General features: G+C 39.7%; 1 protein-coding gene across 6 annotated transcripts in view; it reads right to left on the bottom strand.

The window, feature by feature from the left end:
- Positions 1-18,945, bottom strand: part of PCDH15 (protocadherin related 15) — a 1,266,541-nt gene that overhangs the window by 450,878 nt on the left and 796,718 nt on the right. For all 6 annotated transcript variants that reach the window (XM_040362073.1, XM_040362072.1, XM_040362074.1 and 3 more), the window contains 3 exons: positions 15,669-15,801; positions 11,243-11,322; positions 8,753-8,846 (listed from right to left, as the gene is read on the bottom strand). In XM_040362073.1, the coding sequence (XP_040218007.1) occupies positions 8,753-8,846; positions 11,243-11,322; positions 15,669-15,801 (307 nt within the window). The remainder of the gene's footprint in view (positions 1-8,752; positions 8,847-11,242; positions 11,323-15,668; positions 15,802-18,945) is intronic.

Raw genomic sequence — 18,945 nt, forward strand, 5'->3', positions numbered from 1 at the left:
TTAAAAAAAATAGAATATCATCAAAAAGTTCATTTATTTCAGTAATTCAATTCAAAATGTGAAACTTATATATTATACACAGAGTGATATACTTCAAGCATTTCTTTATTTAATTTAAATGATTATGGCTTACAGCTGGTGACAACCCAAGTTTCAGTATCTCAGAAAATCAGAATATGACATAAGACCAATAAAAAAAATGATTTTTAATACAGAAATGTTGGCTTACTGAAAAGTATGTCCATGTACAGTATAGTATGCTTTCAATACTTTGTCCAGGCTCCTTTTGCATGAATTACTGAATCAATATGGTGTGGTATTAAGGCGATCAGCCTGTGGCACTGCTGAGGTGTTATGGAACCCCCAGGTTGCTTTGATAGTGGCCTTCAGCTCATCTACATTGTTGGTTCTAGTGTCTTTCATCTTCCTCTTGAAAATACTCCACAGATTTTCCATGGGGTTTAGGTCAGGTGATTTTGCTGGCCAATAAAGCAGAGTGATACAATGATCATTAAACCAGGTATTGGTTCTTTTGGCAGTGTGGGTAGGTGCCAATCCTGCTGGAAAATTAAATCAGCATCTCCATAAAGCTGGTCAGCAGAGGAAAGCATGAAGTGCTCTATAATTTTCTTTTAGAAGGCCGTGCTGACTTTGGACTTGATAAAATACAGTGGACCAACACCAGCAGATTACATGCCTCCCCAAATCATCACTGAATGTGGAAACTTCACACTGGATCTTATGTAACTTGGATTCTCTGCATCTACACTCTTCCTCCAGACTCTGGGACCTTGATTTCCAAATAAAATGAAGTTTTTTTTCTTTCTTTTGAAAAGAGGACATTGACCCACTGAGAAATAGTCCAGTCTTTTTTTTCCTTAGCTCTGGTAAGACATTTCTGATGTTGTTTCTGGTTCAGGAGTGGCTTGACATAAGGAATGTGACAGTTGTAGACCATGTCCTGGATACATCTGTGTGCAGTGGCGCTTGAAGCACGGACACCAGCTGTAATCTCCCCCTAATTCTTAAATGCCTTTGCTTCACAATCCTCTCAAGGCTGTGGCTGTTACTTGTGTAAGTTTGTCTACCACACGTTTTCCTTCCACTCAACTTCGCTTTAAATTTTCATGGATTCAGCACTCAGTGAACAGCCAGCTTTGTTAGCAATGACCTTTTGTGACTTACCCTCCTTGTGGAGGGTATCGATGACTGTCTTCTGGACAACTGTCAAGTCAGCAATATTCCATATGATTGTGTAACCTACTGAACCAGACTGAGAGACCATTTAAAGGCTCAGGAAACCTTTACAGGTGTTTTGAGTTAATTATCTGAGTGTGACACCATTAGTCTACAATATTAAACTTTTTCACAATATTCTATTTCTGAGATACTGAATTTTTGGTTTTCACTAGCTGTAAGCCATAATAATCAAAATTAAAAGAAAGAATTGCTAGACATATACAGTATATCACAAAATTGAATACACCCCTCACATTTTTGTAAAAAATGTATTATATTTTTTCATGTGACAACACTGAAGAAATTACACTTTGCTACAATGTAAATTAGTGAGTGAATAACTTGTATAACCCTCAAAATAACTCAACACACAGTCATTAATGTCTAAATCACTGGCAACAAAAGTGAGTAAACCCCTATGTGAAAATGTCCAAATTGGGCCCAATTAGCCATTTTCCCTCCCGGAGTCATGTGACTCATTAGTGTTAAAAGGTCTCAGGTGTGAATGGGGAGCAGGTGTGTTACATTTGGTGTTATCACTTTCACTCTCTCATACTGGTCACTGGAAGTTCAACATGGCACCCCATGGCAAAGAACTCTCTGAGGATCTGAAAAATTGTTGTTCTACATAAGGATGGCCTAGGCTATAAGAAGATTCCCAAAACCCTGAAACTGAACTGCAAAACAGTGGCCAATACCATACAATAGTTTAACAGGACAGGTTCCATTCAGAACAGGCCTCACCATGGTGAACTAAAGAAGTTGAGTGCACGCGCTTAGCGTCATATCCAGAGGTTATCTTTGGGAAATAGACATATGAGTGCTGCCAGAATTGCTGCAGAGGTTAAAGGGGAGGGGGGTCAGCCTGTCAGTGCCCAGATCTTAGGCCGCACACTGCATACAACTGGTCTGCATGGCTGTCATCCCAGAAGGAAGCCTCTTCTAAAGATGATGCACAAGAAACAGTTTGCTGAAGACAAGCAGACTAAGGACATGGATTACTGGAACCATGTCCTGTGATCTTATGAGACCAAGATAAACTTATTTGGTTCAAATGGTGTCAGGCATGTGTGGCGGCAACCAGGTGAGGAGAACAAAGACAAGTGTGTCTTGCCTACAGGCAAGCATGGTGGTAGGAGTGTCATGGTCTGGGGCTGCATGAGTGCTGCTGGAACATGGGAGCTGAACATTGAGGGAACCATGAATGCCAACATGTACTGTGACATACTGAAGCCAAGCACGATCTCCTCCCTTCGGAGACTGGGCCGTAGGGCAGTATTCCAACATGATAACAACCCCAAACACACCTCCAAGACAACCACTGCCTTGATAAAGAATCTGAGGGTAAAGGTTATGGACTAGCCAAGCATGTCTCCAGACCTAAACCCTATTGAGCATCTGTGGGGCATCCTCAAATGGAAGGTGGAGGAGCGCAAGGTCTCTAACACCCACCAGATCTGTGATGTTGTCATGGAGGAGTGGAAGAGGACTCCAGTGGCAACCTGCAAAGCTCTGGTGAACTTCATGTCCAATAAGGTTAAGGCAGCGCTGGGAAATAATGGTGGCCACACAAAATATTGACACTTTGGGTCAAATTTGAACATTTTCACTTAGAGGTGTACTCACTTTTGTTGCCAGCAGTTTAACATTAATAGCTGTGAGTTATTTTGAGGTGCCAACAAATTTACACTGTTATACAAGCAGTAGACTCACTACTTTACAATGTAGCAAAGTGTAATTTCTTCAGTGTTGTCACATAAAAATATATAATAAAATATGAGGGGTGTGCTTACTTTTTTGAGATACTGTATCACTCTGTGTGTAATCTAAATATTATATGAGTTTCACTGTTTGAATTGAATTACTGAAATAAATTAACTTTTTGATGATATTCAAATTTTTGGAGATGCACCTATATAATGGTTGTGTCAGGGCTGGGCTCTCAGCCATCTCTTCTCAGTGCTCAGGTTGCTCAGCTGTCGGTTGATTGCCAGCACTCACCACTCCACAGTGGCTCACCTGGTGATCATTTCCTGCTAATAAGTCCAGCCTACAGCCAGACCTTTCTGGCTATTTAACTGCCTGGTTCATTCCTTCCGTGCCTTTGCCTTGGTCAAACATATCTGGAGACTAATCTTCTGTGTTCTGACTACCTGCTTTGACTATCGAACCTTGGCTATGTTTTGACTATGTCTACTATTTGTGCAATTTTTACCATTTTGTTAACCGCTTGACGACCAGCCGCCGTAGTTTTACAGCGGCAGGTCGGCTCTGCTGGGCGAGATCACGGAGATCGACGTCATCTCGCCGAGCAGCCAATAGGGGCGCGCGCGCCCCCCGCTCGCCCCTGACGCCGACACTGTATGAACAGCGATCTGTCGTTTCCCCTAGTCAGTCCCACCCCCCCTTCAGTTAGAACACACCTAGGGAACATAATTAACCCCTTCCTCGACCCCTATTGTTAACCCCTTCCCTGACAGTGGCATTTTTGCAGTAATCAATGCATCTTTATAGCACTGATCGCTATAAAAATTCCAGTGGTCCCCAAAATGTGTCAAAAGTGTCCGAAGTATCCGCCATAAGGTCGCAGTACCGATAAAAATTGCAGATCGCCGCCATTACTAGTAAAAAAATAAAAATATTAATAAAAATAAAAAAAAATTGCGCAAACCAATCAATAAAAGCTTAATTGCAATTTTTTTTTTACGAAAAATATATAGAAGAATACGTATCGGCCTAAACTGAGGAAATTGTTTTTATATATATATTTTTGGGGGATATTTATTACAGCAAAAAGTAAAAAATATTCATTTTTTTTTCAAAATTGTCGCTCTATTTCTGTTTATAGCGCAAAAAATAAAAAACGCAGAGGTGATCAAATACCACCAAAAGAAAGCTCTATTTGTGGAAAAAAAGGACGCCAATTTTGTTTGGGAGCCACGTCGCACAATCGTGCAATTGCCAGTTAAAGCGACGCAGTGCCGAATCGCAAAAAAGTGGCCCGGCCGTTGACCAGCAAAATGGTCTGAGGCTGAAGTGGTTAATTGATTGATAAATTGGATAAGTCCGAAAGTAAATAGTCAATATTGATACATTTAGTGTATACATTCTTTAATATCCAATTTACTATACACATTACTAAAAATGTTTTATGTGTTAGCGGCAATTAAAAGAATATACATTTCTTGTTTGTTCTTTTCATTGTCCTTTAGTTTATTGATCTATAGTCTTTATCCTATTCAGTGCCAGCATTGGATAATAAACAATACCGTTGTGCATATTATTTTGTTTGTTTGAATTTATTGGTATAAAATGTCAGCTGTAGCTGCATGCGAATATCAATGCCATCATAAAAACATGTCTCTAATAACCATGCAAAGTTGTTAAACATAAATGGCAAGTCAGCAAAGCACATCATTGCCAAAATATTCCAGTTCACAGAAACATGGTACATAAAACCTGTTACGGTTCAATACATGCACAAATAAATGTAAGCTGCTTCCTATTTTCTCTGAGAGAAAAAGAAACTAGGATGTAAGGTGACCTAAACAAACATTGGTACAATATTAATGCATCAAATGTGCTGTTTTTCCTTTTGAAGTGTTATTTTCAAACAATGGCATATGCATTTGAAATAGGTGCCGATGACTGTTCTACAATGCTAAAGCCATACACTGTGGCAAGTCAATCATTCGAAGGAGCTTAATTAAAGGGGTTGTAAAGGTACAATTTTTTTTCCTAAATAGTTTCCTTTACCTTAGTGCAGTCCTCCTTCACTTACCTCATCCTTCCATTTTGCTTTTAAATGTCCTTATTTCTTCTGAGAAATCCTCACTTCCTGTTCTTCTGTCTGTAACTCCACACAGTAATGCAAGGCTTTCTTCCTGGTGTGGAGTGTTGTGCTCCCCCCCCGATGGACTACAGGAGAGTAAGGATGTCCACTAACACACAGCTCCTTTTTCTATCTGCAACATAGAGAGAATCCTAACTCTCCTGTAGTCCAAGGGAGGGGGCGAGCACAACACTACACACCAGGGAGAAAGCCTTGCATTACTGTGTTGAGTTACAGACAGAAGAACAGGAAGTGAGGATTTCTCAGAAGAAATAAGGACATTTAAAAGCAAAATCGGGACTACACTAAGGTAAAGGAAACAATTTAGGGGGAAAAAATTGTACCTTTACAACCCCTTTAAAAACTTTCAGCATAACAGTGGTTACATCAAATTAGATGCATCCTCTGTGCAGGTGCTTTGACAGCCGGCAGCGCGGGCTGTCTAAATACAATAACCATAGTGGGAGATTTGGTCTTCCTTGTGGTTGCCATATGAAGGAATCATTTTCGTTTTGTCATTCACCCTATAGTTGATGTAAGTCCAAAGTGGAATTTCAGGGTAGAATTACCTAAGCTTAAAACTGCTCCCAATCCTTTCCTACACTTATACTAACTATTCTGTAGAAAGAGGATGCAAATATTTACCTATTCTTGGGTCACTCCAGTCCAGTCACATGATCTCCCTAGCTGCCTGCTTCAAGGGAGTGGAAAGAGGGAGAACAATGGATGGAATGCCTCTGTGGTGATGTTGCCCTTAAGCTTACTATAGGGCTCCTATTTTCAGCTATCCCTCCTCTTCCCTGATGTTGGATGCCAGTAGCTAATCACGTGACTGTACCAGAGTGCCATGGGAATAGCTAAGTACAGACATCTTTCTTCTACAGGGTAGTTAGTATAGGTGTTAAAAGGGGGTAGAAACAGCTTTAAAGTGGTTCTAAAGGCAGAAGTTTTATTTTTATTTTAATGCATTCTATGATTTGCTTGCCCTCTGGTAAGCGGCCTATTATTCCGGTGGAGGGTTCACCTATATTGCCTTACATGTCACTTGGTGTTGTGGATCGTATGATATTATCTGCAGTGATTTAACCTACATGGAGTTATGCTTATCACCTAAGGGATATGTTTCATTTCTTCAAGGACTTTTACTTAAGTGATTCATGTTACTTATATATGGACTTTTTCTATATACCATACTCTCAGAGTTTCCTATCAAGAATGTTTTAAATTTTGTGGCGCGGCTTTTTTTGTTCTTGTTTGTTCTGTGTATCGCACGTTAGCTGCCGCCTATAGTGTATTAATTTAGTGTGATTATTAGCACAGTTTTGTTTTTTCCGTTCCTATTTGATTGACAGCCTTCCGACCGTCGCATACAGCGCGTCACGAGTTGCCGAAAGAAGCCGAACGTCGGTGTGGCTCTATACGGCGCCTGCGCACTGCTACTTTCGGCAACTCGTGACGCGCTGTATGCGATGGTCGGAAGGCCGTCAATCAAATAGGAACGCCCAGTCCCGCAGACCATACTTGGAAGCCGCGGACAACATCTACCTCTAAAACGGTATGTACTGCATTGATTTAAAAAAAAAAACACCCGATTGTGCTTCCCACAATTAGCCTCAATCTAATGTTAAAAATGTGTTTTCCGGGTGAACCCCCGCTTTAAATAGTTTGTCTGGAGCACCACTTAATCAATCCTGTGAAAAATGTAAATACTGTAAGCACGCATCAAAGGAAATAGCTAAACGTTTCTGAGATTTCTATAAACATCTCTATGACCTCTCTGACCAAAGTCAGGATGCTTCAGGGAAGCACAAAAAAGCTGCAATAGATTCATACCTGACAACCTCACTCCTGGCAGAATGATCTCAAACAGTCAAAGATTCTATAAACTTCCCAATAACTGTGGAAGAAGCAGAAGCTCTCAGGACAATGAAGCTAGGTAAGACCCCAGGTCTAGAAATCATATCTCTACAGTATTATTGTATCTTTATCCATAGACCTGCATACCACAAAAGTGCATACCAACTCTCCCTTGGTCTGTAGGTGCACAAGAATACTTGTTTCACTGAAGGGTCAATATTTTTCAATCTCCATTTTCCTTCCTAGGGTGCAGGGGGAGAAATAGACTGCTTATACACCACCCACCCCTTTCTCTTTTCCTATTTTTTCCTTTTTTATTTTATTTTTTTTTCCTTGAATTTTTGTGTCTTTCCTCTTCCTGCTGAGGGAGGGTGAGGGAGGGACACGTTCCCTACCCATATTTACAAATAATATGAACTACTGAGCCACTCCAATGCCTGCAATACAGATACAGGGTACTCTATTATGGAAAAGACATGAGCGATATTATGCAGCAATGATAGTAAGAAGTCTAAACAGCTATGACTTTTTGAAAGTAACAAATGTTGTAACTGCAACACCTGTTTATCTATAATGTACAATTGCTTTTGGTCTTAACTTATCCAGACTGATGTATGGAGTGACCAACTAAAAATAAAGTAAAACACGTTTAAATAAACATTGTTAAGGACTGTTTATATGTTCAATGACAGTGTATATATACACTATAATACCAAAAGTATTGAGGACGCCTGCACTTACACGCACATGAACTATAATGACATCCCAGTCTTAGTCTGTAGGGTTCAAAATTGAGTAGGCACACCCTTTGCAGCTATAAAATCTTCGACTCTTCTGGGAGGGCTGTTTAGGAGTGTGTCTATGGGAATGTTTGACCATTCTTCCAAAAGCAAATTTGTGAGGTGAGGCATTAATGTGGACAAGAAGGTATGCAATCTCCACTCTTATTAATCCCAAAGGTGTTCTATCGGGTTGACTCCAGGACTCTGTGCAGGCCAGTCAAGTTCCTCTACCCCAAACTCTCTCATCCATGTCTTTATGGACCTTGCTTTGGACACTGGTGCCCAGTTATGTCCCAAACTGTTTCCACAAAGTTTGGAGCATGAAATTGTCCAAACTGTCTTGGTATGCTGATGCCTTATGATCTCCCTTCACTGGAACTAAGGGACCAAGCCCAACCCCTTAAAAAACAACTCTATACCATAATCCCGCCTCCAACAAATGACCAGTGCACAAAGCAAGGTCCATAAAGACATGGACGAGTTTTGGGGTGGGGGAACTTCACAGAGTCCTGACCTCAACCCGAGAGAACACTTTGGGATGAATTAAAGCAGAGACTGCAAGCCTCCACATCAATGGCTGACCTCACAAATGCGCTTCTGGGAGAGTGGTCAAACATTTCCATAGACACACTCCTAAACCTTGTGGACAGCCTTCCCAAAAGAGTTGAAGCTGTTATAGCTGCAAAGGGTGGGCCTACTCAATATTAAACCCTTTGCACTAAGACTGGGATACTATTAAAGAACATGTGTGCATGTAAAGGCAGGTGTCCCAATACTTTTGGTAATATAGCGTGTGTGTGTATCTATCTATCTATCTATCTATTTATATATATATATATATATATATATACACACACACACACATATATTAGACAACGGAAAACCTTCAAAATACCACATGACCAGATTTTTTTCAATGATCTGTATATGAACTCGATTTCAAAGAAACATTTCAAAGTTTTAGCAAATAGAATAATATCAACATAGTTAACATTAATATCATTATCATAACATAATTGACAAAAGTTAGTCAGAAACTTACTCCATCAGGCCGGCCATCTGAAGCTGTAACTATCAAAATATAACGGTCCGTACTTTCCCTGTCCAGAGTTTTTGCCAAGATTAAAAGTCCAGAGCTAAATCCCCAAAAAATAAATTGCAATCGTTAGTGACAAGCGTATACATTAACATAGAACGTGTAATTTTCTTTTGTATTTTCCATATTTACTATGTTTAGAATTCTGCTCAGCAGGTGGAACTTAACTACTTCTTCTCTTTTTTTACATTACCATTTTCCTTTCAATAGCCTGTGTTATAAATAAACCTGAAGCCAGAAAATAAAATTACACATCCAGATGTACAAGTCAGAGGAGAGACTCCCTCCTCTTCTACTCTGCATATATGGCCTTGTCTAGGTTTTTTCTTTGCATAATAAGTGTCTAGGGTGCACCATACAATAATTATTATTAAAATAGTAGTTATATACAAAATATTAAATATATCATGACACATCTGTTTATAAACTTGAACATTAAAAAAATAAAATAAAAGTAATTTTTTAATTATTTATTTTGTTTTATTTATTTTTGCAGTGTTTTAAAAAAAAAAAAGTATCACTTTTATGCTATTGACGGCTTAGTGCGAGATACAACAGAATACAGTCAGCGATCTAATGGAGTCTATGAATTAATGTGTTATGGTGGGTGGTCATAATGTTATGGCTCTGTACTTCTGATTGCTGGACTCCATATGCTAAGGTTTATGCCGCATACACACCATCACTTTATGTGATGAAAAAAAAAAAACATTTTCTGTGAAGTAAAAAACGACGTTTTTGAAACTTCAATTTTCAAAGACGAAGTTGCCTACACACCATCGTTTTTTCACAATGCTCTAGCAAAGCGAGGTTACGTTCACCACGTTTTTCCATTGAAGCTCGCTTCATAACTAGCTTCTGGGCATGCGCGGGTGTAAAAACGTCGTTTTAAACGTCGTTTTTTGCTACACACGGTCAATTTCTGTGAAGTAAAAAACGACGTTTTGAAAAACGACACATAAAATTGAAGCATGCTTCAATTTTTTTTTGTCGTTTTTTACAAGACATAAAACAAAGTTTTCCCCCACACACGGTCACTTAAAGTTACGTTTTTAAAAACGTCGATTTTTTTCATCACATAAAGTGATGGTGTGTACGCGGCATTACCTTGAACACTCCTAAATCCTGCACTACCAGCATACAGAGTGGTCAAAATAATGTACACAGCTTATTCACATTTCACTTTTGCACCCACTGTCTACAGCTCACGCCTGTCCACAGCTATTACTTTTGCACATCTCCCTCCCCATCTACAACTTTCACCTTTGCACCTAGCCTCCCTCCACAGTTTTCACCTTTGTGTCCCCCTCTATCCACAGCTCTCACTTTTGCCCTCCACCCTTTTTCACAACTCTTATCTCTACAATCCCCCCTTTATCCACAGCTTTATCCTTTGCATCCCCCTCCAACCTCCCCCCACACCTGTGCACCCTGCCTTCCCCATCCTCAGCTCTCAAGTCTGCAACTTCCCCTTTTATCACCAGATCTATCCTCTGCATCCCTCCTCCGTCCACAGCTCTCACCTGTGCACCCAACTCCCCTCCACAACTCCACAACTCAATTCTGTACCCCCTCAATTCACAGCTCTAACCTGTTTACCAAATCCTTCTTCACGACTCTCACCTTTGTACCCTGACCCCTCTATCTCTCTTATGGGTGCACCCAGCCCTCCTCAACAGTTTGCACCTGTTCACCCAACCCCCCTCTGCATCTTATACTTATGTGTCCAACACCTATTTATCTACAGATGTCACCTCGGCACTACCTCCCAAATCTCCCTACCATCTTCCACAGCAATCTCTTTACACAGAGCAGTGTTAATCACATCATCAGATGTGATTGACAGCAGCAGGAGCCAATGGCTGTGCTGCTATCAATCCATCCACTCTAGCCAATCAACGGCCAGACTGAGCGGAGAAGAGTATGTCGGAGGCGAGCGCAGAAGGTGAACGGGCTCAGATAAGTAAAACGGGGGGCCTGGGGGGGGCCGTAACTGTCAGATGTTTTTTCACCTTAATGCATAGGATGCATTAAGGTGAAAAAACATGAACCTTTACAACCCCTTTAATAGCACAGTGCCTCAATGCATTTACTCGATGCTGGACAGTGGACAGCACCACCAGCAAGACCTGTAACCTGGAGCTGAGGAGAAGGTTCAGAGCACTTCCTCTGTATTAAATGTCTGGCAAGCCACACACTGGGCCAGGAGGTGGGGACAGAAGCCTGCAACTGCAGCACAAAAATGTAATCTGTCATGATATTGGAACCTGGGGCACTCAACAGATGTGGAGCACATGCTTTGGGTGCACAGTACTAGCTATACTCCTGACAAGAACAAAATAACAAATTAATATGAACTTCAATAATTTATACTATACACATACTATATGGTACCCTAAAGTTTTTTTTTTTTTAATGATAGTAAGAGTGTCTTACCTTACTGTTATATTAAAGACTTTCTGAGGGTCTCCATTCTGTATTAAATATGTAATAGGGTCTCCTTCTCTGTCTGTAGCCTTTAAATAAATAAAGTACAAACATGCATTTTAAGTGTAAAATAAACAGAATTCCTAATTTTATCTAAGTACAGCATATAATTAGTTATATATTTATAAAAAGAACTTGATGAACTAAAATCTCTTCTTTTCTCTTCATACTTTAGACCCTGAGGGCAGTGGACACATAAGAAAAAAAGTCAGTGTGTTGTGCTTAGCCCTGTTTGTTGGCCCAAACGAATTGAACCACATTGCACCAGTGCATGTACCTTGAATTGCCACTATACAATAAAGTGAATGGATACTTAAAGCGGTTGTATAGTCAGGTTTTTAACTTTTACCTACAGGTAAGTCTATAATAAGGCTTACCTGTAGGTAAAAAAAATATCTCCTAAACCTATATGGTTTAGGAGATATTCCCCTCGCAATTAGCTGCTGACTGCAGCGGCGCATGCACACAGGGGATTTTCGGCTGAAAGCCCAGCAGGCGCTGGAGCCACCATACCCCGAAGACACTTCGAGGCAACATGTCAGCTACCCTGACATGGACCAGGTGAGTTAACGACGCCTCGTTCTAAGGTAAGTATTTCATAATGAACTAGTATGCAGTGCATACTAGCTAATTATGCCTTTTGCCTTACAGGGGTAAAAAAAAAAAAAAAAATCCGAGGGTATACAACTGCTTTAATCTGTATTTCATAAATTATGACAATCTAGGCCTAATCTGGATTCAGCTGCAGATGACAAAGTCTTACAAAAAAATCACTCTGTTCTTATAGCAATAACTAGTGTTATATCAAACAGAATGGCATAAAGAATTTTTTTTACACCTGAACTGTACCCTATCAAAATCCCCTTTCAGCTTTAGAAATACAACAGGTAGTGATAAGCACATAAGTAGAGTCAGCATATTTTTGGTTTACTTGAATATTTTGATACTAATCAATCTAAATTGTGGATAGTTCAGGCAATTTAATAATGGAGGTAATTATGGTTTATGAATTTTTATTTTCCTGGACAAATCAGCTGTTATATATTTTTGCAAAACAAAAAAATGCAATTGAACTTATTCATCTGACTTGACAGTTTCATTAGTTTTAAATAAACATTTCTAGGTCAAAGGGACATCCAAAAAGTGAGGCACATTTGGAGTTTATGATGTGTCTTTCAACATTATCTTTTTTCATTCTTCATTAGGAGCAACAGCTAGTAAATAATACAAAGCATAATATTTTGTATACAAATAAAGACATACAAACAAGAAGATTCATATTTTTCTGTATTATAGCAGCAAAATGTTTCAAATATTTTGATTTCCTGTTCTTTCATAATTTTTGTAGCGAGAAATGTTATTGCCTTTAAAATGAGTACCTTTTCTTTAAACTCTTCCAACTTCAAAATACATGTGACAGAAACAGCATGCATTCTGCCATAATTAGCTTGTTCTAACAAATCAAAAAAGATCTGTGGAAGTTGCTAGGCTCATATGAGCTGCTGTCATAGTAAGTGCAATTTTTATTAAAGGCTATTTCCATCAAACGTTTTGGATGGAATTATAAAAAGTTTATAATATTTTAGAATTTTAAAAGTGTATAAAAATAGACAGGTAAACAGCAGTTGGTCCTTAGGGATCATAACTTCCCTGGAGAGAAAAGCTGAAACCCGGGAATGATGGTACTGACAAAATCCAAGAGACTTATCACATTGTTATTGTACATGTTTACATTTTGTAGTTATTAGTGAGTGTCTTAAACATCCCTATAATTGTAGCGCCTGTGTACTTTCAAGTACTGGTGCTATTCTAAATTTAAGGGTGATGAGAGAGTTAGTTAGCTCTCATCCAGGTGATTTGTTCAAATTGGGTCTCTGCTTTAGCTGGGCTGTACTGTGGGATCATTCTGCTGTTGCTGGGGTGTTATACCACCCTGGAGCGACAGGTGGTGCCAGTGGAGTCCAGGCTAGGGTGCTTCACGCTAGCAGCCAATAGGGAGGGAGTTTCCCTCGCGGGGCATGCTGGGGGAGGGTACTTCTGGAGCAGACGCCATTGAGGCGGGGTCTTGTTCCGGCTGCGGCACCCACCTTCAGGGTGACCACACATCATGGCTCCCCTACCAGGTTTCGGGACCATGTCGGCCCAGAACATTTGAAGCTGTAGCGGGGGCCCCAGTATTCAACTGGGTCCCCAATTCTGAGGAGATCCCAAGCAAGATAGCTTTTCGGTGGGGAGTCCGACTGAAGAGAGCCAAGAGAGGCTGGCGATCCAACAGGGCCTAGACAATCCTATGGGGATCAAGGTAACCGGACACTGAGAGGTTGGATGTCAGCAACCTGTCAGTCGGTAACCTGAGTGAAAATACTACCTGGAGGCGATTCTAACACAAATTCTACTAAGGAGGATTGTCTCCATGATCTAAGTTCTAGGGAGGGTCTGTGGCAGAGATCTTTTCCCTCAAAGTTCTGAGTGATACTTTGGCTGCCAGGTCGGTGTGAGAGGCCTGTCCAGGTACACTATACCCACTCCGGCTGGAGTGGCGACAAAAGTAAAGTATCGTTGGAAGCAGGACTGTTTCCGTAACCTTAAGCCTGAATCTGCTATTTCTTCTCCTCACCCATCTTTGCTATCTACCTCAAGTTTACTGTTTACCGTGTTGGGTAAAATAAAAGCACAAGAAAAGACATCTGCTGTGTGGACATTCCATTTGCTAAGGCTCTCATCATCTACCCTAGACAATCACAGAGGTAACACGCCATCCCAATCTATAACCAGCGGCTCCTTCGGGGGTGAGCGCTACATAAATTAATTTTGGAGAACTTCATAATTATTTACATGGTAGCCTACCATGCAATATTTCTGCTGCACTGACCAGAGGATATTTTAACATTACAATTCACCACCACTCCTATGCATTTTGACCTTGCATAATGCTTAAGATGGGTTTTATCATCACCAAGAACACTGTTTGCATGAAAGGAAGGAAAAGAAAAAAAATGTTCGGCTGCACAACTAAAATCTCCTTTATTGAAACACTTGGGAAAAATCACTAATCCACAGATAAAGCAGAGGGCATAGTAGAAACACAGCTAATGCGTTTCATGCTTACTCACAGCTAATTTAAACAACATACAGTGACTTGAAACAATATTCGTACCCCTTGATTACCAAATTTTATCGTGTTAAAACCAAAAACCTAAGTGAATTTTATTGGGATTTTATGTGATAGGCCAACACAAAGTGACACATAATTGTGCAGTGGAAGGAAAATGATAAATGGTTTACATTTTTTTTTACAAATAAATATGTGAAAAGTGTGCCATGCCTTTGTATTCAGTCCCCTTTACTCTGATACCCCTAATTAAACTCTAGTAGAGCCAATTGCCTTCAGAAGTTACAAAATGTAATTGCTATAAGCAAGCATTTTACTGAATTAAATTCATTTAGTTGGTTTTGTTGTTATTAGATGTGATTGGTCAGAGATAATCACACGGTATAGATGGGCAGTGACTAGCCCTGTCTGTACCATGTGACACTGAGACCAATCACAGCTAGCAACACATTGTATACAATGAATGGCATAAAAGAAAGTGATTGGTCACAGAGATCAAGTGGTACCGACACAAGTCGGTACACTGATCAGTCATCACTGTGATGCACGATCCGGGAGGCTGTAATTTGACTTCTATGCGGATCAACAAAAGCCCCATCTGGCCATCATTCTGCTATAGGTCGTGCGGGAACTGGTTAAACCTGTTACAAATTATATGGTTTTTCATTTTTGTTGTTACATATTTTGGTTTGTTTTAGTAGCAGGTGTCATGGAATTAATTACTGATGGCTGCAAGTCTTATCACATTTCCAAGTTTCACCTAACAGTGGGAGGTTTCAGGCTTTATAAATGAGTGTATAAGTATAGGTGATATGCTGTGTAATTAGCTATGATTAAGTGATAAGTAGTCATGAAATAACACATTAGCTGTGTTTCTACTATGACCTCTTCTTTATGTGTGGATTTGTGATTTTAAGGAAGTATTTCAATAAAGGAGATTTTAGTTGCGTGGTCAAGATGATTTTTTCTATTCTATGAAGACAGCCATGAGCTGGGCCAACACATATCAGTGTGATAGCTGAGGTGGATTAGTGGACCAACCTGGAACTCTGCTTGTTTCTACTGTTTATATAGACTTTCTCCTTGTATTTGAATAGATTTCATCAAAGTATTATTGAAAAAAAATACTCTTAGTAATATTTTATATTTTTTATACACTTTTAAGTAAAATAAAAACAAAACAATATGAAACACTGGCACAGATGATATAGCAAGATTTTGGTTAGAATATACCTAATATTCAATTAGTGCTATAGCCAATACCTGAAGATTTAAAAGATTAGCACCTATACGCATGGCTTCACTGATTTCAAGGTTGTACATCAATTGTGGAAAGCGTGGAGGACTCTGGTTGTTTGGTGGTAGTACTTCGATATAAACAGTAGTGATGGAACTCCTGAAATAAACAATAAGGACAGAATCCAAGTAAGAGAAAAAATATTCAGGCTTTTAGATTTACAGCAGAATATCAGTAGCCATTCACAGCCTAATAAAAACAAGTAAAACATCAGAATAGAGTGCTGTTTGCAATGACTAAGCAGTGTTTGTGCCATTTGAAGATTGGTTAAGGGGGCCAGATTAAATTGTTGTGCAACATGTCACTGGAGATTAATTTTCTGCATGCACAGTTGGACTTTTTTCCCGAAAATCTAGGTGCAATCAGTGACAAGCATGGTGAAAGGTTTTGCTGGCTGAATATTGTTGGACACTGCAGCAAGATGCATCAGGAACAAGTTCAAATCCAAAGATGGGTACACACTATAAGAAAATCGGGTGAATGATTGACGGGTTTTTGTGGATGTTTCACAGCAAGTAGGAACCGAGGATGGAAATAATTGTATGAAAATTCACGTATGAGAAAGACTTTTTGTTTTTAATTGTTTCTGATCATGCGCAGTATTTCATATCTAATTTGTATCTTATCATGCACAGTATTTTGTATTTGATTTTTCTCATACGAAAACTGTATACGAAAAAAGTACACATTATATGAAAAACATTCATTCAGTTCATGTGCGAAAAAAATATTGGAGTTTGTCCCTTTGCAAATTTTATTTGGAAAGTCTGAATTGGATGTCAAAAGTTGTGTACACACTATATTAAAGAGGAATTAAACCCTCTAGAAATGTTCCTAAAAAAAACCTGCAAGAGAAAGGCATAATGAGCTAGTATGCATAGCATACTAGATCATTATGAATGACTTACCTGAGATCGAAGCCCCCGAAGCGCTCCTCATTCCCCTTCTCGGCCGCCGTCATGTCTCCTCCAAGTGCCTTCCGGGTATTGCCGCTCCGGCGCTGTGACCTGCCGAAGCGGCGATGACATCACTCCCGCGCATGCGCGCGGGAAGGCAGATTCCCGGCAGATCCCATTCAAGACCCGGCACGCTCAGTGCGCCTGCACGTTGTCTATGGCACACATGCACCATAGACAGTGGTGCATTCTTTTTGGCAAATATCTTCTAAACCTACACGGTTTAGGGGATATTGCAAACACCTACAGGTAAGCCTTAATCTAGGCTTACCTGTAGGTAAAAGTAGTCAGAGAGGATTTACAACCACTTTAAAATCAAACGATTGTGATTTGTATGGAATCTTTCTTCCGATTTTCTCCAGATTAAATCAGCAAAACACTTATAGCCCTGTTGAACTTATGCAGTGCATTGTAAACCATATGTGAATCAATACATTATAGTTTCTCAAAGTTAATTTAATATCTCTCATGATTCCTACATATTAAAAATGTTGACAGGAATGCTGCCGAGGAAAACGGTTGTGTGTATGTTTTTCGTAGAGAAAACTGTTGTGGATCTCGACGAGAAAAAAAGAGAACATGTTCTCTTTTTTCTCATCGGGAGTCTCAATTTCCTCGTTGTGTTTCTCGTCGGGCTGGTTTACGACAAGAAACACGTTCATGTGTATGCTTAGAAACCCGCGCATGCTCAAAATAAAGTATGAGACAGGAGCGCACCTTCGGTAAAAGTATTGTTCGTAATGGAGATAGCACATTCGTCACACTGTAACAGACTCAAAAGCGCAAATCGTCTCTCACCAAACTTTTGCTTAACACGCAGTAACATGAGATTAGCAAAAGCAGCCCCAAGGGTTGTGCCAGTGGAATCGAACTTCCCCTTTATAGTGTCATCGTACGTGTTGTACGTCACCGCGTTTGAGAACAACAAGATTTTGTCTTGACAGTGGGTATGCAAAGAAAGCTTGACAAAATTCTCGACAAGCCTGACAAGAAACTCGTCGAGGAAAAAAACGTTTCATTTACGACGAGATTGTCGGTCGTGTGTACGAGGCCTAAGTGTCTCTTGATTTTACTTAAACTTAAAGTTGTTGTACAGGTAGAAGTTTTTTTTTTACCTTAATGCATTTTTTTGCATTAAAATAAAAAAACCTTCTGTGTGTACCCTTACCTGAGCTCAATCTCAATCCAGCGCTGCACACTTAGTTTTCTCTCTTAGCGCTCTCTCTTCTCACTGGATTTGTCTCTTGCTGCTGTCAATCACAGACAGTGAGCAGATAGTGGGGGGGTGGGGCTGACCTGTGCTGTGAGTGTGAATGGACACACACACTGTGGCTCAGGATTTATCCTGCACGAGTGCCCCATAGCAAGTGGATTGCTATTGGGGCACTTGGCAAGAGGGAGGAGCCATGAGCACCAGTGGGGGACCTCAGAAGAGAAGGATCAGGTCTGCTCTGTGCAAAACCATTGCACAGAGAAGGCAAGTATGACACACTTGTTATTTTTGTATGTGTTTACAATCACATTAAACAAAGATTTATCTAATAAAATAACTGAACTATACAAACCAAGACAACTGTTCAATCTCTGGTAGATTACATTATCTCATATACAGCACCGGATCCATTATTTTTAATACTTCACATCAATGCAGAAATTACTTGGTTTACATTCAAAAATTGATCACATGAATGTTAAAAAATGCCTATATAAGCCAAAGCCATTCTGTGTATAGCTGTAAACTGGTGTGACAAAGTCAAGAAATACAAGTATAGTAACAGTAGTGGAGACTGCTTGTCAAGTTCTTTATTGTAGCTTACCAATTCATGCTGCCTTCATTTCATTTTATAGGCTTTTTTTCATCAATTTTATCTTGTGATTTGGCCAGTAAGTCTGCTATTTTTCACAAGCTCAAGCTCTCCAGCAGAATGTATCAGTTTACATATATGAGACAAACCACTGGTGTCTGCTGTGCCTCCTATTCTTGTTCCTCCAGAGATGTGTCTCACTAATACAGAAGATGTGTTACTGACCAGTGGCCAGATCACCAGGTGAAAATTGAGGGAACAAAATTAAAAAAAGAACACAAATGTGGGCACCATATCTAATGACTGGTAAGCTGCAGTATAATACTTTTTTTCATATAATTGTTTAGAGTTTTCTTTTCTCATAGAACTTAGAAAAACTGCCAGTTAAACGTTTCATTGGCTTAAACCCTAGGTGAGAAAACAATATATTTAATTACCAATAGTAGTGTTACTATACAGCCTATAGAAACACAATGCTCGAT

This window comes from Rana temporaria, chromosome 8, assembly GCF_905171775.1.
Source record: "Rana temporaria chromosome 8, aRanTem1.1, whole genome shotgun sequence".
Taxonomy (NCBI): domain Eukaryota; kingdom Metazoa; phylum Chordata; class Amphibia; order Anura; family Ranidae; genus Rana; species Rana temporaria.